This window comes from Pan paniscus, chromosome 2 (genome assembly GCF_029289425.2).
Source record: "Pan paniscus chromosome 2, NHGRI_mPanPan1-v2.0_pri, whole genome shotgun sequence".
Lineage (NCBI taxonomy): Eukaryota > Metazoa > Chordata > Mammalia > Primates > Hominidae > Pan > Pan paniscus.
Genome location: NC_085926.1, coordinates 191,316,522 through 191,342,155, shown reverse-complemented (window position 1 = coordinate 191,342,155; position 25,634 = coordinate 191,316,522). Strand labels below are relative to the sequence as shown.

Here is a 25,634-nt window from a genome sequence, read left to right as displayed (position 1 = left end):
AAAGACCTAGCTCCAAATTCAGAGATTCTTTCTTCTGCTTGCTCTAGTCTGCTATTAAAACTCTCTATTAATTTTTTTCATTTCATTCATTAAATTCTTCAGCTCCAAAGTTTCTGTTTGGTTCTTTTTAAATGATATTTATCTCTTTGTTAAGTTTCTCGTTTAAATTCTTTAAACTCTTCTCCTAATTTTCCTAATTTTCCTAAATTTGCTGAATTAGGAAACTCTTTTCCTAATTTGTCTATCTGTATTCTCTTGTATCTCACTGAGTTTCCTTAAGATCATTATAAATTCCTTTTCAGGAAATTCATAACTTTCCTTTTCTTTGGGGTCAGTTACTGGAGAATTATTGTGTTTCTTTGTTGATATCATATTGTCTCGCTCTTTCATATTTCCTTTTTGTTTCTGCATCAATGTCTTTACACCTGGCAGAACAATCACCTCCTCCAAACTTTACACAGTGGCTTTCACTTGCAGATGAGTCTTGGTATGCTAATTGTGAAGATTGTGGTAACTCTGATTCCGAGAAGATGCAGTAGTATAGACTTTGTACAAGTTTTTCAGCTAAGATCAATGCCAATAATGACTCTGAGTGCCTCAGTGGCCATTTTACAGATGATGGGGAGACTTGACTGAGGGACCCTCTTGGTGTCAGGTCTGGCATGACCTATAAGCAGCTGCAGTAGTGCTGGGTTATAGCAGGGAGACCTTAGAGAGGCTGTGAAGCTAGGCTCCTAGGTTCAGGATTTTTCTCCTTGGAGAGAAGGACTGCTCTGGAGGTTTGGGACCAGGGAGCAGGGTACAGCTGCAATTCAGGAACTAGGGCTAATAGGATATAATGGCAACGAAGTTCCCTGGGAGATGAAGCACCATCCAGTGGTGACCTTGGACCCTGAGATGATGGGGCACAGTGGTATTCCATACTCTGTGAAGCTGGGGTACGGCAACAGCAAAGAACCCAAAATGGCACAGCTATCACTTGGGCCCTGGAGGGGCAGTGGGTGGGGGACAGGGAGCAGCACAGTGATGACTCCACTTACCTGGGAAGGAGGTATCTCAGCAGTTCAGACTCTAGTCCAGCTAGTCAAGCTCTAGGGAACCAGGGAACTAGAGCTATTTTTCCTGTTGGGGGAAGGGATGTCTCTGCTCAGCCAGTGCTTTTCCCTGGGATGTGGAGTACTATGTCAGCTCAGGCCTGGAATGCACAACTGCCCAGCTCGGCCAAAGCATTGATTCCTTGGGAGGCAGTGCACTGCTTTAGCTCAGGCTTGGGGGTAAGTATAGGGGGTAGGGGAAGTGAGGTATGACTGCTCTTGGCCAACACACCAGTTCCTGGGAGACAGGGCACTACTTCAACTCAGGCACTGGGGAGGCATGACTACTCTGGGAAGCCAAAGTACCATTTTCCCAGAAGGCAAAGACACTACACTCAAGCTCAGGCATGGGGGCAGGGGCAGCAGCAACTGGGAGGGGTAGTTGGACCACTTTGCCAAGGCATTGTTTCTTCAGGAGGCAGTGCACAGCGTCATCTCAAGCTCCAAGGGGCAGGGCACAGCAGGGACTCAGAAGGGTATATGGAGCAGCTTTACCATAGTACTCTTTTTCTTCCACTGCATTACCAGAGGCAGTGCACAGGTTCAACTCAGGTCCCTAGGGGCAGGGTGCAGCAGTGACTAAGAGGAGTAGTTGGAGCAGTTTCATCAAGGCAGTTTCTCTGGGATGCAACGTACAGCTTCCCCTCAGGCCATGCAGGGCAGGGTGCAGTGTTGACTGGGAAGGGCAAATGGAGCAGCTCTGCCAAGGCACTCATTTCCTCTGGAGGTAGTGTGTAGCTTCAGTTCAGTCCCTAGAGGACATGGTACAGTGGGAATAAGAGGGGTAAATGGAATAGCTGCATAGCAACTTGGCTCTCAAGGTAAGATGTAGCGGCAGATCAGGGATGGCAGGGCACCAGGCAGGAGTAGTCCAGCAGCCGTTAAGCCTCAAGGCTGGTAGGGGGTCATGCCACTTGCCCTCAGAGCAGGACACATTCCAGCAGTAGTTTATGTTCCAAGATGACATAGTGCAGTAGCCTTGTAGGCCACAGGGGGAAGGGCACACTGTTGGCTTCTACTCTGGGGTAGCACAGCTGTGTGGACTTCAGGCAACTCCCTCAGCTGGTTTAGTGCCTGTGAGGACTGTAGGTGTCCAGGGTGTTGATGGGGGCTGCTGGGGTCCTCTTGCTTACCTTTTCCCCACAAGGAGACATCCTCTTGGTTCTAAGCTGATCCTGGCTAGAGAGTGGGGTGTTGGATGCCAGATATTTCCTGGGATGTGGAGTACTATAATAGAAACCAGTATGTGGCCATACTGGTTTTCTGTGCTCTACAGGGTTTCTGCTACTCCTTTGATGTATTCTGACACTCTTGTTTAGTTATTTTCATCAAAATATAGTGTTGTTTTGGTTGTCTTTGTGGGAGAGATGAGTACTAAGGGCTTTTAGCTGGCCATCTTGCTGACATCCAGTTGACTTTAATTTCTTTTTTTTTTTTTTGAGATGGAGTCTCGCTGTTGCCCAGGCTGGAGTGCAGTGGCGCAATCTCGGCTCACTGCAGGCTCTGGCCCCTCGGGGTTCATGCCATTCTCCTGCCTCAGCCTCCTGAGTAGCTGGGACTACAGGTGCCCGCCACCTCGCCTGGCTAATTTTTTGTATTTTTAGTAGAGACGGGGTTTCACCATGTTAGCCAGGATGGTCTCGATCTGACCTCGTGATCCACCTGCCTCGGCCTCCCAAAGTGCTGGGATTACAGGCATGAGCCACCGCGCCTGGCCAACTTCTTTTTTGTCTAATGTCTCTGGGTAGAACTCCCAGCACACTGTTGAAAGCAGTGCTGACAAGGGCATTTTTACCTTGTTCTGATCTTAAGACAAAGTTCTCAGTCTTTTACCCTTGAGTATGATGTTAGCTGTGGGTTTTTAAATTACATAAAATGTAATTATGGAGATGACATGAAACATTCTAAATTTATAACAGTGTAGTTTGAATTAACACCTTCACTTTAATAGCATGAAAACAACTGCTCCTTTGCAGCGTTATCTCCCCTTTTATATTGTTGATGTTACAAATTACATCTTTTTCCATTGTGTACTAAATAACATGGATATATAAAGTGAAATTGCAAACCAAAAATACACAAATATCAGCATTTATATTTGCTGATAGCTGATATAGTTACCTTTACTAGACATCATTATTTCTACGTAAGTGTTTGAGTAGCTATCTTGTATTCTTTCATTTCAATCTGAGCCCTTTAGCATTTCTTTTAGGGTAGGGTTACTGATAACAAACTCTTTCAGCTTTTGTTTATCTGGGATGTCTTAATTTCTCCCTCGATTTTGAAGGACAGTTTTGCCAGGTATACAATTCTTAGTCAATAGTTTTTTTCTTTTTCTTTCAGCATCTTAAATGTTATCCCTTGACTTCTGGCTTCCATGGTTTCTGATGAGAAATTGGCTGCTAATCTTACTGAAGATCCCTTATAGGTGATGTGTCACTTATCTCTCATTGCTTTCAAGATTCTTTGTTTTGTTTTTTAATAGCTCAAATATGATGTCTTGATGTGAATCTCATTGGGTTTGACCTATTGTAATTACTTGTACTTCTTGGATATGCAGATTTATGCCTTTCATCAAATTTGGGAAGTTTTCTGCCATTATTTCTTCAAATATTCTTTTTGTCTCTTTCTCTTCTCTCCTTCCGATACTCCCACAACGTACATGTTGGTCTGCTTGTTTGTGTTATACATGCCCTTTAGGCTCTGTTCATTTTTGTTTATCATTTTTTTTTCTGTTCCTCAGGTTGGATATTTTCAACTATCCTACCTTCAAGTTCACTGATTCTTTCTTCTACCTGCTCAAGTTTGCTGTTGAGCAGCAAACTGCCTGCTCAAGTCTGCTGAAGTTTGCAAGTTTGCTGTTTTCACTTAACTTACAGTACTTTTCTGCTTCAGAATTTCTTTTGACTCCTTTTTATAATTTTTATCTTTTTACTGACATTCTCATTTTGATCATACATTGTTTTCCTAATTTCCTTCAGTTCTTTGCCCGTGGTTTCCCTTAGTTATTTCAGCATATTTAAGATAGTTGTTTTAAAGTCTTTACCTAATAAGTCTAATATCTGTGCTTCCTCAGGGACAAATTCTGTCCATTTATTTTGCTCTGTTGAATATTATAATGCTCTAACTCTGAAAATTAGATTCTTCTCCTATTTTAGGGTTTGAATTTTTTGTTTCACTCTTTGTTGAAGGCTGTAATAGTCCATTTGTTTAGTGACTTTCCAAAGCTTTTTTTGGAAAGACTGTACTAGTTTTCATGTGAGATCACATATGTCCCTGTTCCTTCAGCTTTTGTTCAGCTAATGTTTTGATAGAGATTTGCTTGACCTCTAGGAGTGAAAGAACAAACAAACAAACAAACAAAACCTTCTCCAGTCCTTACAGATTATTTCTGTGCTGGAGTACTTATTCAACACTTTGCCAGGCTTACACTGAGTCTGGAGATAATCCAAAGCTGAAGGCTTTGGGTCTTCTCTGGTCTTTACTGAGCATGTACTATGCCCTGGGATGCACATAGCTTTTGCCCTGGGCATTTACATAGCATTCTACATTTTCCAGCATACACAGATGCTTTAGACTGCCCTAATTCCTCCAAGGAAATTTCCTTAGCTTTTCTTCCAGGCTTTAGATGGTTATTTTATGTATCAACTGTAATTTTTTGCCCTAGGCAACTGCATTTGTTAGCCTAATAATGTTTTCAAGCAATGTGCACTGCTTTTCTGCCCAGAGTGAGTTCTGTGTTAGGTGGAACAGAGATGAGTGCCTGCATCAATCCTTCAGGTAGTTCCCAGACAGGTTGGAACAGACATATGTAACAATTTGTAAATAAGGCCTGCTATGCTCCTTTTGTAACCAGGGACCAGGGTCTCCCTCTGGGAATGCAGGCTATCTTCAGGATTGTCACTAAGCTGAGCAGAGGGTGGATCAAGTGCAAGTAGAAATGCCACAAAACTTTCCTGTGATCCTAAAGTTGTCTTTTTCTTGATTCAATGTTCACTTGGTTGCAGTATACTTTTCTGTTTTTCAGATTTTCAGATTTCTGACAGTTTCTGCTTGTATTTTGATATTTCTGTGGAGATGTGGGAACTTGGAGCTGCCTACTTCACCATTTTGCTGGATATCACCTATTATTTGTCATTAAGTGTTTTAAAGCATTGCTGTTTAGTGACTACATGTTGTTCCATTGTATAGATGTACCATAACTTATTGTAAATGATGCCGTAATGAACATTTTTTCACATCTCTGATTAATTTTTTTAGCTTAGGATAAATTTCCAAAAGTAGAATAACTATGTCGAAAGTTATGAACATTTTTCAGTCTCTTCACATTTATTGCCAAATTGCCCTGCAGAAGGTTTGCATCAATTTATTTTCCCACAAGCAATATATGAGAGAGTATATTTCATCCCTCCCTTCTCTGTAATTTAATAGTTTTTCCCTATTTATAAGGCCAAAAGTGACACCTTGTGGCTTTGTCTGCTCTTTTAAGAATTCTTTACATGACTTGAATTTGAGTCCATTAATTGTTTTATTCCCTCAGTTTGTGATGTACTCCAGTTTGTCCATTTCCTCAAATGTATGGGCCAATGAACTTATGCCATTCTTCTGATCAAGAATACATTTTCCTGCTCTCATAAATATAAAATTTGAATTTATTTTATAGTGAATCTGAATGGTGCCTACCCTAAGCTGGTGCCTTTCAGACCTGCAGGACGGCTGATCTCTCCACCTCTGCTACTCTCTGTGATTTTCAACATTCTTCTCAGCCTGGCCATGCATATTGCGGGCTTCATCCTGGTTCAGAGGCAGCCTTGGTATTCCGTGGAGATACACAGGTATGAGTATAGTCTCAGCTTCTGCTTCTCACATTCTAATTTCTATCAAACATCCTCTGGCCAATATGACGGGAGGCAAATGGGTCTTCATTCTGCCAAAGGTTTTGGCTTTTTAAAGTCCCTTGGGCAAATTTTCAGTGATTATTTCTTCTCTGTAGCACGATTTAATGCTAATGAATGTATGATTCATTCATTAGCACTTATCTTTGTCTGTCTTATATGATAATGATCTATGACCATCTTTGATATCTAGGGTGACCATGGATTATAATTTGCCTGAGCAGCCCCAGTTTAAGTAGCCCACTTTAAATTAAGTGATGTCCCAGTGAAATTATTAACATCTTTCCTTTTCACCTTCAAAACTATCTTTGTTAGTTAAGTTATATATTCAACTCACTTACAAATTATCAGAGATTTGTTGTTGTTGTTTATCAGGGGAACCTGCCCCCAATATTTCAACATAGGTTCTAATTTCCCTAAGTGTCTGCTGGCTGAGAAATAAAGAGAAAGAGTACAAAGAGAGGAATTTTGCAGCTGGGCCTCCGGGGTGACATCACATATCAGTAGGACCATGATGCCCATCTGAGCTGCAAAAACAGCAGGTTTTTATTAAGGACTCCAAAAGGGGAGGGGGTGTATGAAGAGGGAGTAGGTCACAAAGATCACATGCTTCTGAGGCCAAAAAAGATCACAAGGCAAAGGGCAAAGCAAAGATCACAAGGCAAAGGGCGAAATCAAAAGCTCCTGATAAAGGTCTATGTTCAGCTGTGCATGTATTGTCTTGATAAACATCTTAAGCAACAGAAAACAGGGTTCAAGAGCAGAGAACCAGTCTGACCTCAAATTCACCAGGGTGGGGTTTTTTCCCCATCCTAATAAGCCTGAGGGTACTGCAGGAGATCAGGGTGTATTTCAGTCCTTATCTCAACCACATAAGACAGACACTCCCAGAGCAGCCATTTACTGACCTCCCTCCAGGAATGCATTCCTTCCCCCCAGGATATTAACTATTAATATTCCTTGCTAGGAAAAGAATTCAACGATATCTTCCCTACTTGCATGTCCATTTATAGGCTCTCTGCAACAAGAAAAATGTGGCTCTATTCTGCCTGACCCTGTAGGCAGTCAGCCCTTATGGTTGTCTTCCCTTGTTCCCTAAAATTGCTGTTATTCTGTTCTTTTTCAAGGTGCACTGATTTCATATTGTTCAAACACACATGTTTTACAATCAATTTGTACAATAGTGGTCCTGAGGTGACGTACATTCTCAGCTTACGAAGATAACAGGATTAAGAGATTAAAGTAAGACAGGCATAAGAAATTATAAGAGTATTATTTGGGAACTGATAAATGTCCATGAAATTTTCACAGTTTATGTTCAGATATTGCAGTAAAGACAGGCATAAGAAATTATAAAAGTATTAATTTTGGGAACTGATATATGTCCATATTAAAATGAAATCTTCACAATTTATGTTCCTCTGCCAGAGCTCCAGCCAGTCCCTCTGTTCAAAGTCCCTGACTTCCTGCAACAGTTGTTGTTGTTGCTGTTATAGAGATGGAATCTCTCTCTGTTGCCCAGGGTGGAGTGCAGTGGTGTGTTCTAGGCTCACTGCAACCTCTGCCTTTGGATTCAAGCAATTATCCTGCCTCAGCCTCCCCAGTAGCTGAGATTATAGGCACATGCTGCCATGTGCAGCTAATTTTTTTGTATTTTTAGTAGAGATGGTGTTTCACCATGTTGGCCAGGCTGGTCTCAAACTTCTGGCCTCAAGTGAACCACCCACCTCGGCCTCCTAGGGATTACAGGTGTGAGCCACCACACTCGGCCAAATTATCAGAGATATTAAGCCACTTGAGGGAGGAATCATGATTTACCAATCTCTTTCCCATATAGCCTTAATGAATGTGCATAATTTGTTGAATACATAATTGGCTGAATCTCTCTCTCTGTCTCTCTCTCTCTCTCTCAGTGTATCCAAAATATGGGTCTATCTGTGCTTGTTGATTTTTTCCCCTATTTTTCAGTGTGTGTGTGTGTGTGTGTGTGTGTGTGTTTTCCAAAGCACAGGCAATTGTAGAAGCATTGAGTGCCTGCTCTGGACACTGTTTGGTATGGAATCTTCTGGATACAAATGCTCCATAAAGCCTTGCAATCTTACTTCATTAGCTTCTTTGGTTTTCCCTTTTAGTGCCTGCACAGTACAAAATGAAAGCATCTCAGAGTTAACCATGTCTCCAACTGCTCCAGAAAAAATGGAAAGTAATAGCACCTTCACAAGTTTTGAGAACACTACAATCTGGTTCTTGGGAACAATCAACTGTATCACTGTGGCTCTTGTGTTCTCTAAAGGAAAACCATTTAGACAGCCAACTTATACAAACTGTGAGTAGAACTGTACTGCATCAGAGGTGAGAAGTCATCAGAGAGGGGAACAGACATGTCCAGGTCACTTAGGGAACAGCTTTAGAGTTGATTCTTATCTAGCATCTCTTGACTTCCACTCTAGGGCTCTGCAAAACACATCGTACAGCCTCATTTTCATGGTTCTTTGCTCTTTCCTTCAAAGCTACATTAAATACTAGGGCTTCTTTCTCCCTTTCCTTCACCAGAAGTTTGCCTCTGGGTGTCTTTCTTGGGATCACTCCAAATTGAAAAGACCGATTTATTTCTCTACTTGTCAGTACTTGTCAGAATTCACCCTGGAAACAGTGGAGAGAAGTGGATCCTGTCTCTTGCCATGAAGGCAATAGTCAGGGTGGCATTGTGTGGTGGCAGGCTGCTAGTGGGTCCAGCCTGGAGGAACCTGACTAGAGAGGGTTATGGAGGCTCTCGGCCAGAGTACCTCCCTCCTACTTCCTTACATTCTGGAGTAGGAAGGTATGTTTGGATGAGAAATGAGTGACCTGTTTAATCTTCGAGACATTTATTTGTATATCATCACTACTCTTCTTATTGAAAAAATTCAAAGCCCAAATTGAGTTCCTTTATGAATATTTTCATAAAAATTTATTTGTTCGGAGAAAATTATTTAGCTTTTCTTCTTCCTGGGATGAGGAAGCAGCTAAATACTGACCTCTATATGATAACAATTTAAAAATTGGTTTATTGACAGGCTTCCTTTTTACCAGAAAATGATTTGAGGTAGATAATTTGCATTAAAGTGACTCAGATACTTGGATGTCTTCAAGGCATTTATTGAACATGTATTTTGTCAATGCTACCCTATGTATATCTACTGCTTTTATTAATTGAAACTTAAAATGTGCATGTGAAAATTTTCACTTGCTTCAAGGACATGCATAGAAATTATAGAGGTGAGACCCATTGCTTAGAAATGAATACTTTCCATCTAGTATTTGGATGTAGAAATCAAGTAAATTAAATCAGTGTTAATCTAGAATACATCCGTCAATATATGTGACATTTTTCACTCTGATTTCTCAAAATAATACCTTGTGTTCTTATTTCCTCAGATATATTTGTCCTTGTGCTGATAATACAGCTTGGTGTGTGTCTATTCATTCTATTTGCTGATATACCAGAATTATATAGACGTTTGGATGTAAGTCTAATCTTTGGGATATGATGATGCTTTACAGTTATGTAACAGTTTAACTTTAAAAAGCAGAGCACAATTTCAATTGACATGATTTTTGACACAAATTATTCTTTTGGGATGGCAGAGCTAAAAAAATGCTAAATTTATCTATATTTTTTATTTATACTGGTCAAGAAATAAAATTCTACCCAGTTTTGATTTCATGAGACTGAAGATAGCCTTTAAATATTGAATACTTTAATTTTGTTTTCTTCTTATTATTTAAGAGACAGGATCTCACTTTGTTGCCCAGTCTGGAGTGCCATGGTGCAATCGTAGTTCACTATAGCCTCAAACTTCTGAGCTCAAGCAATTCTCCCACTTCAGCCTCCCGAGTAGCTAGGACTGCAGAAGTGTGCCATGATGCCCAGCTAATTTTTTTTTAAAAATTTTTGTAGAGATGAGGGCTTGCTATGTTGCCCAGGCTGGTCTCAAACTCCTGGCCTCAAGCTAGCCTCCTGCCTTGGCCTCCCAACGCGCTGGGCTTACAGGCTTAAGCCACCGCATCTGACCAAATATTTTTATTTTAAAAGATCTCCTATAAGATGAGAAAATGTTTTTCTATATTTTCTCTTTCAAATATGAGAGAATTTTTTCCTAATTGCTTCTTTTTTTGAAGTTGTTTAAAACTGTTTTGCCTATAGCTTTTTTTTGGTTATCATATATTTATGTAATTTTTTACGCTTTAAAAATGTTTTCTGTGTGTTCATACTTAATGTCTGTAAAACTCACTTTCCAAGAGCCATACTTTTCCTCATAAACTCTCTTATATTTTATAATATTGATACAGCTGTAAAAACCTACAAGATACCAAAATTTTACATATCCAAGCCAGGGAAAAACATATTTTGATCCCCTTAACCTATCCTACTTTTATTACAATTTAATCATGGCTAAATGATCTTTAGATCAAGAAATGCAATATTGAAGAGATGACTAAAGAAACAGCTCTTTTAATTGAGTGCTTTGTATATCTGGTTGCCTCTCCATCTCAAAGATGAGTTTCATGAGATCCAACAGTGTATCTTATTCATTCTTGTATTACCAGTGCCTTACACAAAGAATGTCAAAAAATGACAAAGGAATGACTGACTGATCATTGCGTATCAGACTCCTAAATATAAACAAGCACTTAGAGCATACAATGCGTTCCCAACCAGCAACACCTGCACAAACCCACAGTGACATTTGGCATACTAACTAATATCTTTAGTTTGATATACTAATATGTTTAGCATGAGTCTTTTAATTTTTGTAACTGCATTACTGTGGTTAGCAGTGTAATTACCACTGTTGTTAAGTGCCGTCGTGAATTAAATTAAGTATTCATGGAAATAAGTAGGCTTTGCCCGCTGGTCTTCTAAGTCAGTTAAAACTTCTTAATCCTACAGAAGTTAAGGATGAGATGTGGTGAGTTGAATGTCACTTTTTAATAGAAGAAGATTCTTACAGAAAGGCTGGGTCCTCTGGTATAACAAAATAGGGAACATATTTAATTTGGAGAGAACCTGGGTAGGGTCATTGCCAGCATGACTGCAAAGGATTCTGCAAAGAATTATTGTTCACTTTTAAAACAATTATTTTTCTTATTATTACATAAAAATATATGTTCTTTTTAGAAAATGTAGAATGTGCGGGCAAGGAAAATTATAACATTATTCACTATATTCTTCCTTCTTTTACAATTCATATATTATAAACGTGTTGATTAATTTTTAGTTTTTTTAAAAAGGATGGAATCATGTTGTTTTGCAACCTAGAAACTGCTTACTTAAAAATTTATAAATTATTTTAATAGGGAACACATTCATTTGGTTCACAATTCAAATGTTTAAAAAGCCATATAGTGACAATCCCCATCCCATCTTAGATTCCCAGTTACCAGTTCCCCTCCCTGGAGGTAACCAATGACACTAGTTTATTTTACATACTTTGGGACATATTTTGTATATTCTTCTTCCACATTTTTACATAAACAGTAGAAAACTATTATATTTGTTCAGGTCTTCTGAGATGTAGATGACAAGTTGAGTTTAGTCATGCAAGAGATTTGTTGGAGGAAATTCTCGGGGTAGGGGTAAGGGAATAGAAAGCCAGAGGAAGTGGGGAGAGGCATCACACTGTGATGTGGGTTTATCCTCTAAAAAGAAGAGAGGGAAGAAGGAGGGCTAGATGTGTAGCATCTCAGACTGCAGTACACTTCTAAGAAAGTCAGGCCAAAGTTGCCCATCAGGAGTTTCTACGTCTCGTAGGAATGAGTCTGATGAGAATCCGTGCTGTCCTCATTTCTTGGCTATGTGCAGCTTATGACTTTAGATATGCTTTACAGTGGATGTGGTGGTGGATTCTGAGCATAACAGTTGGGGTATCCACCATTTATCCTCCCAGCAGCAGAAGATCTGAGTGGAAAATTTTCATGGCTGCTACAACACATACATTGTCCTGCACCTTGCTTCTTTCATATAACAGCATTAATTGTTCCATATCAGTACATACATTTTCCTCATTCTTTTTAATGCTAATATAATATTTTATGTAAATGCATATTATGTATATGTCATATGTATACCATGCTTTATATGTAGTCCCATATTGATAGACATTTAAGATGTTTCCAAGTTTTTATTACAAACAAAGCTGCAATAAAAATATTATTGTGCATATATCATTTTAGCCATATACAAGTATATTTCTCAGATAAATTCCTAGAAGTGGATTTGAATTTTTAACTTTGAGAACACTGTCCTCTATGGAACTGTTTTAGTTTTTACTCCCACGAATGTATGAGGCAATGCATAAGTCAGTGCCAGGTACAATGGGATGCCCTTGGCACTTTTTCATTCATTAATTCACCCATTGATTCACTCATTCACCATACATATATATCAGGCATGTGCCTGGAAGGGGTTGGGGAAGACACAGAGAAAATGGGCAAAGGGACAGGTCATGACAAGCTTGATTGCAGCTCCATTTGCTCCTTTGGCAAGGGCCCTTGTGAGGGCACACTGTGCAGCTGGATGCACAGTCCTGAGGGTGAAGCCGTGAGCCAGTGCTAAAGGCAGGGCTTGGCTGGGGAGAGATGGGACACCAGGGAGAAGAGGGCAATGCTGCCCAATTGTGAAGGTTTGACATGGGTACCGTTAGGCCTCCTGGGGATAAAGCCACATTCCTGCCTCCCTTTTGAAAACAAAACAAAGCAAGCAAACAAAAAGTGATTTTACTATTCTTTTCTAATTGCAAAGTGACCAAAGTTATTTTAGGAAATTTAGAAATCATAGAGAAACACACACATCACAAGAAGAAAAAAAGATAAAAGAAGAAAAGCAACACTCATAACCCCCCCAAATCATTAGGATCATAAGTATAACCTTTCCGTACTTTTTCTGTGCATACAAGCATAGAAATTTTTTATATATATAAGATATATGTAATATACACACATATATATTACATATGAGATTTATAACCTATGAAAATATATACTGTGAACATGTGAGCATGTTTCCAGCATCTGCGTGTCTTCAGACTAACTGTGCTTCATCATCTCCTGCCAGCTGCTCTGCACTCCCGTCCTGTGGAGGGCCTCCATTGTCATCATGCTCAGCTTGAATTTCATTGTGTCCCTTGTGGCCGAGGTAAGTGTGCTGATCTTGGGCTGCTGATCTTGTGTGTGTGCACGCATGTGTGTAGGGGGACTTCTTTGGGACTCTGAAAACAACAACTTTAGCTGACATGGACTCAGCAGTGCAGGGGCTCCCTTCCTTCACAGTGTAAGCAATGGTGCCTTCCTCTGATGAGTCCCAAGCAGGACGTTAGTTTTCTCATCTGTCAAGTAGGGCGGGGGAGAATGGAATTATGGTCTCTAAGGTCCTATTCATTTCTACAATTTCCAAATAAAGACCCAACACAATTTACTTTTTAAAATTGAGATATGATTCACGCACCATAACATTCACCCTTTTAAAGTCCACAATTCAGTAGTGTTTAGTGCACTCACTGAGTTGTACAGCCATTAACGCTACTTAATTGCAGGACATTTTCATCATCGCTAAAGAAATCCTGTACCTACTAGCCGTTGCTCTTCATTGCCCCTTCTGCCTTCTCCTGGGCCTTGGTAATCACTATTCTACTTTCTGACTGTGTGGATTTGACTTTTCTGGACATTTCATATAAGTGAAACCATATAATATGTGGCCTTTTGTGTGCGGCTTCTTTCACTTAACTCATATCATTTTTGCCTTACGGATGGGAAATAACATTCATAGTGAGCTTTTCCGGCTTTCATTCTCCAGCTTCCATTTGCTCCATTTTCTAGCTTTTATTCTTCAGCTCCCCTGTGCTCCATTTCCTCAGTGAAATGAGCTTGTGCTCCTGCTTTCTTTCTCCGTGTGATTCACGCTCTCCCTGCTCAGTACTACCAGACACAATCTCCATTCTTCAAAGCCTGTTGGTAGGCAGGGGTGCCCTGAAAAGGCATTTATGAACAAAGGAGAGGTGAGATGCAGAATTCCATCTGTCTCTATTTCTGCTCTGGGATACAGAACTAGAATTATTCCTGCAAATGGAGTGTTCATGGTGAGCTGTGAGAACCTACAGCCTGACTTCCCTGCAGTATTGTGCAGGCAGGACCTCAATGAGCTCTCCCTGCTTACTCCTATGCAGAGTGAAGGCTGCACAGGAGCTGGTGGCAGAACAGGACACAGAATTTCAGTACTGGAACTTCTCTCTATATGCTAAACAAGAGCTTCTCGAACTTGAGTGGGCATCAGAATCACCGGGGAGGCTTGTTAAAACACACGTTGCCCAGCCCTACCCGCAGTGTGTCTGATTCAGTAGGCCTGGAAGAAGTGCAAAAGTTAGCATTTCTAACAGGTTGTCAGGGGATTCTGATGAGACTAGTTCAGGGATCACACTTTGAGAAGCAATGTGCTACACCATATGGTCTCTAAAGCAACCAGATTAATAAAAGAGCATTATCACGGGTGTCCTCAGACCCAGTGGCAGAATGATGGTCTTTGCCCTTTAGAGGGGGATCTAGTGTGTACATCTAATCCCTGTTCATGATCACAGGATTCCCTCTGTGTGGTGTATGTTTCCTCCATTTCTGCATATTAAAGTGCTATTCCATCCTCTACAGCACAGCTGTAGTAGTATCCTCTTCATGTATCTTTCCTGATCTCTGGATCAGGTAGGCAAGTAACGACTTAACTAACAGTGGCTTAAATAATAAAGATGTTTATTGATTCAAGAAGAAGATTGAAGGTAGGTGGCTTCAGGACTGGCTTCGTAACTCAGTAGTATCACTGGGAATCCACACTCTTTCACCTTTCTCTTCTACTCTCCTTCGATGTGGTCTTTCATGTTTGTGCACGTGATTATGGTGTCCAGATAGCTTCCACAGAGCCGGACTTTACATCTGTTTTCAGTGCAGGAAGAAAACGGAAGGAGAGGCCACAGCAAGCCTATTTCCAGCAAGTCTGAACCTTTTCTTGAGAAACAAACTTTTCCTGAAGCTCACCAGCAGACTTCCTTTTATGCTTTATCGATTACACTTGTGTCTCATGGTCATCATGAGCAGAAAAAGATTCTGGGAAAGTGGATCCATGTCAAAAGTTAGACAATTTGGCTTAGACCACTTAATCATTATTTTTCCCTTTTAGGTGGGAAGGGAAGAGTTGGGAGGGAATGGGCTGTATGGTAATGAAGTATCAAAGTCTTCCTTAATCCTCTAGCAGGAAGTTCTTCCTTTTTCAGCATATTTGCAGTTAAGAGCACAAGCTCGGGGTAATCTACGTGGGTGGGTTCGAATCCTGGCTCCACCACTTTCTTGCTCTCTGACTTTGGGCAAATTATTCCACTTATCTAATCTCTGATCAGCCCTGAAAACAAACAGGTTTGAGCAGGACCTTATCCTTACTATGCCAGTGCTCATGATCGAACCTCCAGCTGAGAGGCATGAGAGCTAGTGTGGATAGCTTTAATTGCCCCCACCTTTAAAACAATTATTGATGTGTTTATATAGGTATGCTTGTATGTATGAGTTATTTGAGTAGCCAGTCAGAAGCGCTCATGTGGCAAAATTTTTTTAAAGAAATGTCTCACTAAGGCTTTCCTTTTTTTCTAGTTGTATTTTAGTCCATTCTCCCACTGCTGTGAACAAATACCTGAAACGGGGTAATTTATGAAGGAAAGAGGTTTAATTGGCTCATGGTTTTGCAGGCTGTACCAGAAGCATGGCTGGGGAGGCCCCAAGAAACTTTCAATCATGGCGGAAAGCAAAGGGGAAGCAGGCAGGTCTTACATGGCCCGAGCAGGAGGAAGAGAGAGAAGGGGAAGGTGCTACACACTTTTAAACAATCAGATCTCATGAGAACTCACTCACTATCACGAAAACAGCAAGAAGGAAATCCATCCCTACGACCCAGTCACCTCCCACCCAGCCCTTCCTGCAACATTGGGGTTTATATTTCAGCACGAGATTTGGATGGAAATACAAATTCAGATCATGTCACTAGTTCTGCCTTGTATTTATAATGTGCGGTAACAGGACAGATCACCTCTCTGTAGTTTCCTCTTCCAGAGCAGCAAGGTGATACAGGTCATCAGAGTCCAGAACTAAAAAACACTGAAGGCAAGATGTAGAGATGGAGAGCACTAAAGTTTCTCTCTCTCTGTGTGTGTGTGTGGTTTCATCTATTTTGTTTTAAGGTTTGCTAAGGTTTCCTTGAAGTAAGTAAGATTTTAAAACCTTTACTCGATGCTCCTGCCTTATCCCAGCTCTAAGAAGAACTACTGTTTTCACGTTAATTAAGGAGGACAAAAAAACCTTGCTGCAGGAAGGTAGAATAACTCATCTGGCTAAGTTTCCAAGAGGCTGAGACGGTTATATGGATCTTTAACAGCCCCGCAGCCAGCAGATGGTCAGTTATCACAGGAATAATTCAGACTGGCTGTTCTCTATCCTTTCATGGGCAGTGGAACCTAAATGGCAAAAATGGGTAGATTTTAGGAAAACTACTATCTCTGGCAAAGTTCCTTATAGAATCTCACAGAATTAACTCTTTCAAATTAGCAAAGATAGACATGAAAATCAGTTCTAATTCTGTGGGACAGTTTCACGTCCCATATTTTTTCTTTGTTTCTTTCACAATAACCTCTAAGATGGTCAATCTTTGTGAGCAAACATGATAAAAGTGGAAAATTAATATGATAACCTCTCATGAATTATAAGTTATAACTTGGGCTCTATTCAAGGCTCACTCTAACTCATGAAATAAAATGGCATTGCAAAATGTTTTCAAAGAGACATGTCTTTTGTAATCTTAATATTGTATTTCAGTGAAGGTGAAGGTTAGAGGCATGTGTGAACAGGACCACAGTGCATAGCCATTTGTTAAATGAGTAGTTCCGAAGGGTAGGCAAAGGGAGAGAGCTATGCCCTGCCCTGCCCTGCATTGTAAAGGGAGTTATATAAGCCTTACAACAAACATAAGGAAGGGATTATTCTAATCACTGAGACATGGATAGAGTAACTAATTTGCCCATAATAGGTGTCAGAACTGGGACCTAAATCCAGATCTGTTCAACTCCAAGACTGGCCCGTGTGAAATTAAATATGCAGTGATATGTCAGGATATATCAAAAACATGTCATACATGGGCCACATCTTTATATAGGGTCAATTGTGTTTAGTATTTAGTAGTAATTTTAATGTCATTTTATATTAAATAAAATATAGATGTGCTATAGAGTGAAACATAGAATTTGAATGATTTTAAATTCAATTTAGATGTGAGATTCAAAAGAAACTTCATTTTTGAGGCAAGCCATTTCAAGTTATGTTCCCAGAGTCTTGAAATGTTGTACCTCTTACTTCTCCCACAGGAGTTACTTAAGTAGAAACGTTTGAGAAACCAATACCTGTCCAATGAAACCACCTTAGATTGGTCCAGTGGTCAAGCTCTTTGTCAAGCTGGATCTAAGCAACCATTGTAGTAGTGACTTATGATGGCCTGTGGAGGGCTGTAGCCTCAAAACACTCAACCCTTGCTTGTAAAACGTAATTATTTTATTTTGCAGGAGGCTGTTATTGAAAATCGAGCCCTGTGGATGATGATTAAAAGATGTTTCGGCTATCAGTCAAAAAGCCAGTATCGGATATGGCAGAGGGACTTGGCAAATGACCCTAGTTGGCCCCCGCTAAACCAAACCTCCCACTCTGACATGCCAGAGTGTGGCAGAGGAGTGTCTTACAGCAATCCAGTATTTGAGAGCAATGAAGAACAACTTTGAAGGACATGTGATATCCAAGTTGATATTACAGAGAAACAATGACAAAAGGGACCCGTTTCATTGATTTTAAGAAATGAGACTCTTGTAACATCAGCTGGAGTTTTGGGGCTACCTATCAAATCATGGTGACAAACTAAAGTCTGTTTGATAAAATACTGTCTACAGAGAAGAACATTGACCCAGAAGAGTGCTTTCCTCTTGGCTTCTGAAGGTATTAGAGGCATTCAGTGAAGGCAAGAATGGGCCAAGAATTTCTATGGGCCAAGAGACAAGCAGGCTAAAGGGGAAAAATATGTGATCTTTCCTCTTAGGACAGGACAATACTTTCCTTTTTATAAAAATGAGTTGAGGGGAAGTAGTACTGTGTATACTCACGGAGTTGTAATTTTTGAATTTTTACTTCATCGATGGAAAAACTAATGCGTGGGAAACATTACACCAATCTTTACTGTCTGGGTTCCTTTTCTCTGTAGTACTTTTCAGATTTGAGGCTTTTTCTTCTGTTTCTGGCCTTACGCAACATATTATTAAGGATAAGCTTAGCCTATGCTGCAATAAAAAACAACTCTCAGATATCAGTGCCTTAACACACAAGTGCTTCTTTTATGATCCAGGTGACACTCTGGAACTGCCATTCTTACAGCAGTGACTGCTTCAACCTGATGGCTCCATCAGCTCGATGCAAGGACTCTGTGTTGACTGTGATGGGGGAAGGAATAGACTGGAGATCACGTGTGGGCTCTTCACTGCCTCACCCCAAAAGTGGCACACATTGCTTTCCCTACTCATATCTCATTAGTCAAGGATTTGGCCAGGGAGCTGGAAAGTGCAGTCTCCTGTGTTTAGGGATGCTTCATGGGCTTATGAGCTGTCACTACACAGGGCCCCATGCTTAGAAGGGCCCCACACTTGGCTTTAACACTCTGCTGTTTCCATCTTAAAATTCTTAATTTTTGAACAGGGGTCCCCATATTTTCATTTTGTACCAGGCCCCACAAATGATAGAGTTGGTCTGGAACATAGTCCTGGGAAGGAGAGGAAAATAACAGATCAGAAAGCACGAGTGCTGTCCACTACAGCCCACTTCTCCTAACCCCGGTAACTTATCCTATGTTTTAGGAATCTCTCATGTCACATGGCCAACTCCAGAAATTTTCACTCCTCTGCTTTATTATTTTTGAGAAACATTAGTCTCATGCTACAGCATTATATGGCACTATTGATGGAAGTTCTTACACAACCAGTACATTTTTTTTAAAAAAGTTTGTGGCTTGAGTTTCCAGAAAACTAAAATTGTCCTTATTTTGTCACTATTACAATTTGGTTATATTTGATTTGTTCAGCACAAGGAAGACTCAGGTTTCTGTTAGCTCAGGAGACAACACTGAACTCTAGGAGCACACCTACACATAATATTTTAAGGCAAAAGCAAAATTTTTATTATGAGCATCAGATCCTAGGTGAATTTTCTGATCAGGGGATAAGTGTCCTGGCCCAGGCTGGCTTTGGAACTTATCAATAGCATTTGCAAGCATTCCTTCCCCCTAACTGAGCTCTTGAGCATGGCTGATGGCTCTATGATTGCAGCTGATTCTAGGAACATGGTGTCTCCCAGCCATGAGGGTACCCTGTTACTTCTGGTTTTAAAATAGGGCGTGAAGATATTTTAGTGTTTCAAGACTGCAGAATCACTGTCTTTTTTGGTACAGAAAGAAATGTTTCCTTTTGCAAAGCCAGCCTCAGCAATGATATGGCAGTTCTGAATGTCCTTCTCTAAAAGTGTTTCTCATTTTCCAAAAGTAGAGGGTTGTAGGCAGGGGCAAGCTAGAGATGGTCTGTGACCTAGTCATGAGCAAGATCAGCCTGCACAGTTCATACTTAAATGTGCCCTTTGCTAAGTGCATTCACCTCCACTAACTCACCTGAATTGTACAATTGTCCCATGACTGAACAAGGAAGGGCTTATTATCTCCACCATACAGATGAGAAAGCTGAGATTCAGTAATGGCAAGAGCAGATCTAGGCCTCAAATACAGATCTTCTGAGCAAACCTTATATTGCTGCCAAATACTTCCAAATTCCAGAGTTCCAGCAGGGCAGGTTGCTTAGTGTGATCTCACAGTCAAGCAAAGAATGGGCAACCCTTTGCTAATACCAGGCCCTCTGTTCAAATGAATGCCAGGCATCCTGCCAGGCCTGGGCTAGAGGTGTATTAAAAACAAAACAAAACAAAACCAAAAAATGATTGTCTGTCTTTCTGAGACTTTGAGTTGCTCTTGCCTTGATCCTAAGTGATTCTATCCCTCACAAAGGCTGGCAGGGAACAGGAAGAAAAGAATCTAGTCCTCCACTAGTCAAGCAGCCATAAAATCTTTGGGAAAAGAGACTCATTTTGAAGACTGTATTCCTGGGATTAACTACATCTTAGAAGCAGTAATTGAAGGAACAGGGAGTGCCTAGCCTGGAAAGAAAACAGTCAGGGGACTGTGAAGGGTTTTCCTGAGAAAGAAGGATCCTACTTGTGCCAGGTGGCATGAGAAGGCAAAATCAGGACAAATGGGTAAAGATCACAGTGGGGATGGCTTCAGGCCATCTGCCCTAACCACTGTCCTAACAGCCAGCACTGATAGCAGTGGAATGTACTCTAGGACATTGGAGGAACAAGTGGCTATTCAAAGGCCAAGTAGAGAAGGAAGTCAAGTATCAGATGAAACTCAATTACCTGCAAGATCTCTTTCAAGCTTGATACACCCAGTGTCTCAGTCTTATGCTGTGATGTGAACCTTTTTTTTTTGAGATGGAGTCTCGCTCTGTCGCCCAGGCTAGAGTGCAGTGGCACAATCTCGGCTCACTGCCAGCTCCGCCTCCCGGATTCACACCATTCTCCTGCCTCAGCCTCCCAAGTAGCTGGGACTACAGGTGCCTGCCACCATGCCCGGCTAATTTTTTGTATTTTTAGTAGAGATGGGGTTTCATCATGTTAGCCAGGGTGGTTTCGATCTCCTGACCTCGTGATCCGCCCGCCTCGGCCTCCCAAAGTGCTGGGATTACAGGCATGAGCCACCGGATGTGAACTATTTTCTACTACTACCCACACAGAATACCAGACCGACACTCATGGGAGGATGGGCTCTGGAGGGAGGGCTCCCAGCCTTGTCAGATCCGATTGGTGGACATATAGACTCAATTGCCCTGTACCTTGAAAGGGGACCCCTAATGGAGATAAGATCCTAGGAAAGAGGGGCAGAGTAGGGGTCCTGATTGTCAGATTGAAGCTGGGGTAATACTTCTGATTTGTGAATTTTCTTAAAGAGAGGTGTTAAAAAACTTTGCATGAAAGAGCATGGGAGAGTGCCCTAAACTTGAGGGCAGAGCAACCTGTTATCAATACACTTTCTTGAGCAGAGTCTGAAGGAGAAACGAACACAGTCACAGAGTCCAAATCATTTGAGACGGTGCCCTGTATGTTCATCTCAAGGCATCTAGCTCTTACCCACAGAGAACCCTGACTCTGGGCTTCCCTCACTAAATATGTCTGTGACATCTGTATCCTTATGTGCTTATGGAAATGTTCACGTACACACCTGCAGATGTGATGACTGAAAAAAACGATTATTTATTCAGAGCTTTGTATTTAGTTTATGCTATAATAAATTCAGTTGTTATAAAAATGAATCTCTCTCCCTGCGGTGGAGTCTTTCACTCTGTCTAATGGTGTGGTTTACTCCAGTAATGTTGAATCAAACAACATCTTTACAAAGTTCCAGGCATTTTCTAACACCACAGATGCTATTATTCTCTGCTTTATACACAGGGCATTAGAGTTTACAAAATACTTTCATCCTTGTTCTCTCATTTAAGCCTCGTTAACAACCTTAGGAGGAAAGAAAGGCAAGGATTACTGTCTTTCTTCTTTTGATGAGGTACAAGGCTCTCCAGATGTCTCAGCAACCAGGACACATGGCCCATGGATGGAGGAGCTGGATTCAGACGCAGGTCCTTTATCAGCGAGATCCCTTATCAGCGAGATCCCTGCTGTGTCACTCTCCTACGTTGTTTTTCCTGAATGAAAAAAGAAGAAAAAAACCGTAGCGTTGAAAAACAAGATGACAGCAAGGCAAATGTCCAACGTAATTGCCATAATGAGCACAATTTCTTCCAGAAAGAGATTTTGGTGTCTCATGGAAGTTCTCTTGAACCTGACCATCAATCACAGAAAAGGCCAACTCCCACAGCTGAGGGAGGAAAATCATAACACCAGAGCCCTGTGAGCCCATTTCATGTGATTGGATAAAGCTCTGGTTTCTGACTTCAGTCTCCAGAAACAGAAAACTATATCCCTGCTTGATCTTTATTCAGACTTGCTTGGCACAGCTTTTCAGGTTCCTATAGATTTTCTTTTGGCTTTGAACTGTGCTCACTTCTCTATGCATAAACATTTGGAAAACTGCTGCCCCATAATATTCTGTCTGCCCTTTGGTTTCCATTAGACTTGTTAACAATGGCCTTTAAACTTTATTAGTAGAGTGAGTTTCTCCAAAATTAAACAAAGATAAAATTAACAACAAAACACAACTCTCCCGGAGTTGATGAAAGAGCCTTAGGAGTGAGCCACATGGCTTTGTCAAACACTCTGAGCTTGCTCTATCCTCAGGAAGACTGCATTTGCCATCCTCTCTGCCTTGAATGCTGCCCGCCACCAACCCCCTGTTGCCATTCCTGATTCCTTCTCCTTCAGATTTCAGCTCACTTGTCACTTCTTCCAAGAAGCCTTCCCTGACCACTCTGTCTAATGTTGCTCTTGCTCTACTACCGTGGTTTGTTTTCTGCATAATGCCTGTGCCACCCTTCAGATGACCAAGGCTGAACGAGTACTACTTGTTCAAGATCACATAATGGGGAAATGAATGAGCTGAGTCTATAATCTAGACCTACTGACTTCCAAATCAAGGTTCTTTACATTTTTCACATCTAGCCAGATTCTGCTAATTAAATTAGCTAATCTGTCAGGGAAAAGAATGCAGGATGCTGCAGAGCATTGTCCATGGTTGGATGAAAAGCACTCAAAGAGTCATCCAGACTCTCCCAGCTCTTTTCCTTGCTGTCTTGACTTTGAAGTGTTTCAATGCCATGAAAAATCTGATAAGTCACTGACCTGTGATAAAGGCTGCACACATACTTACCATGGACATTCTGCTGAGTTTAAAATTGTGGTTAAAGGGGGTTACACTGCAGAGAGGTCTCACATGTGTTGTACGTATTTCACACTGTACAATCCTAGGAGGCACCATTCATATTGTGCTGCAAGCCCAGGGTTATGGTTTTGCATCATATCGAGGAAGTTTTGTGGGTAAATGATGGCTTTTACCTTTGTAATTACAAACACATATATGCAATGAAAAGTCCCACCTGGGCCTGCTACAAGCAATTCCTAAGTCCTAGACCCTCTCTTGGCAGTGTCTCTTGTGCAGAACTTCCTCTCCTCTAAGCCCTTGGTTGTCACCACCTGCCTGATTGCAAGAGCCTCTTAACTAGTCTCCCTGACTGAGATCTTTCTTCTATTTTTTCTTCTCGAAGTCTCTATCTATTCTATTGCACAACTCTGATGATGTCATGTCCGTGGCCAGAAACCCTTAATGGTCTGAAATGTCTACCAGATAAAGTACACATTGCTTACTAAGGATTTCAAGTCCTTCTCCACTGGCCACATCTGGTTTCATCTCAGATCTTTTCCCTTATTGCCTTCTCTACTTCAGCAAACTGAATTTCCTATTACTCTCAGCACTCAGTCCTCACTTTCCCACCTCAATAGCTGATATGGTTTGGCTCTGTGTCCCCACCCAAATCTCACCTTGAAGTGTAATCCTCATGTGTCAAGGGTGGGACCACGTAGAGGTAATTGGATCATGGGGGCAGTTTCCTTCATGCTGTTCTTGTGACAGTGAGTGAGTCTCATGAGATCTGATGGTTTTATAAGTGTCTGGCATTTCCCCTGCTGGCACTCACTCCATCGTGCTGCCCTGTGAAGAAGGTGCCTGCAGCTGGGTGCGGTGGCTCATGTCTGTAATCCCAGCACTTTAGGAGGCCAAGGCGGGTGGATCACCTGAAGTCAGGAGTTCAAAACCAGCCTGGCCAATATAGCAAAACCCCGTCTCTACTAAAAATACAAAAATTAGCTGGGCATGAAGGCACCTGTAGTCCCAGATGCTTAGGAGGCTGGGACAGGAGAATTGCTTCAAGCCAGGAGGCAGAGGTTGCAGTGAGCTGAGATCTGCCACTGCACTCCAGCCTGGGCAACAGAGTGAGACTCTGTCTCAAAAAAAAAAAAAAAAAAAAAAGTGCATCCTTTACCTTCTGCCATGATTGTAAGTTTCCTGAGGCCTCCCCAGCAATGTGGAACTGTAAGTCAGTTAAATCCCTTTCTTTTATAAATTACCCAGTCTCAGATATTTCTTCATAGCAGTGTGAGAACAAACTACTACAGTAAATTGGTACCGAAATGGTAGGGCGCTACTATAAGGATACCTGAAAATGTGGAAGCAATTTTGGAACTGAGTAACAGGCAGAGGTTGGAACAGTTTGGAGGGCTCAGAAGAAGACAGCAAGATGTGGGAAAGTTTGGAACTTTCTAGAGACCTGTTGAATGGTTGTCACCAAAATGATGATAGTAATATGGACAATGAGGTCCAGGCTGAAGTGGTCTTAGCTGGAGATGAGGAACTTCTTGGGAACTGGAGCAAAGGTGACTCTTGCTATGCTTTAGCAAAGAGACTGGTTGGCATTTTGCCCCTGCCCTAGAGATCTGTGGAGCTTTGAACTTGAGAGAGATGATTTAGGATATCTGGCAGAAGAACTGTCTAAGCAGCAAAGCATTCAAGAGAAAGCAGAGTGTAAAATTTTGGAAAATTTGCAGGCTGATGATGCAACAGAAAAGAAAAACCAATTTTCTGGGAAGAAATTCAAGCCTACTACAGCAATTTGCCATAAGTAACAAGGAGCTGAATGTTAATCACCAAGACAATGGGAAAATGTCTCCATGGCATGTCCATGGGGAAAATGTCCTTCATGGCAGCCCCTGCCATCACAGGCCCAGAGGCCTAAGAAGGAAAAATGGTTTCCTGGTCTGGGTTCAGGGCCCCCTTCCTCTGTGCAGCCTCCGGACATGGTGCTCTGATTCCCAGCTGCTTCAGTCCCAGCTGTGGCTAAAAGAGGCCAATGTACAGCTCAGGCTGTTGCTTCAGAAGGTGCAAGCCCCAAACCCTTGCGGCTTACACATGGTATTGGGTCTGTGGGTGCACAGAAGTCAAGAATTGAGGTTTGGGAACCTCCACCTACATTTCAGAGGATGTATGGAAACACCTGGGTGTCCAGGCAGATGTTTGCTGCAGGGGCAGAGCCCCCATGGAGAACCTCTGCTACAGCAGCGTGGAAGGGAAATGTGGGGTTGGAGCCTTCACAAAGAGTCCCCTCTGGGGCACTGTCTGGTGGATCTGTGAGAAGAAGGCCAACATCCTCCAGACCCCAGAAGGGTAGATCCACTGACAACTTGCACTGTGAGCCTGGAAAAGCCACAGGCACTCAACACTAGCCTATGAAAGCAGTCAGGAGGGGCCTGTACCCTGCAAAGCCACAGGGAGCTTGGGTAGAGCTGCCCAAGGCTGTGGGAGCTCACCTTTTGCATCAGCATGACCTGGATGTGAGACAGGAGCCAAAGTAGATCATTTTGGGATTTTAAGGTTTAATGACTGCCCGACTGGATTTTGGACTTGCATGGGGCCTGTAGCCCCTTTGTCTTGGTCCAATTTCTCCCA

The 25,634-nt window shown here is 41.6% G+C and overlaps 1 protein-coding gene across 2 annotated transcripts in view; it reads left to right on the top strand.

The window, feature by feature from the left end:
* Positions 1-21,498, top strand: part of ATP13A4 (ATPase 13A4) — a 194,833-nt gene extending 173,335 nt beyond the window's left edge. For both annotated transcript variants that reach the window (XM_055110792.2, XM_034957912.3), the window contains 5 exons: positions 5,758-5,929; positions 8,122-8,315; positions 9,407-9,495; positions 13,086-13,166; positions 17,611-21,498. In XM_055110792.2, the coding sequence (XP_054966767.1) occupies positions 5,758-5,929; positions 8,122-8,315; positions 9,407-9,495; positions 13,086-13,166; positions 17,611-17,823 (749 nt within the window). In that variant the 3' untranslated portion in view covers positions 17,824-21,498. The remainder of the gene's footprint in view (positions 1-5,757; positions 5,930-8,121; positions 8,316-9,406; positions 9,496-13,085; positions 13,167-17,610) is intronic.
* The last annotated feature ends 4,136 nt before the right edge of the window (positions 21,499-25,634 follow it).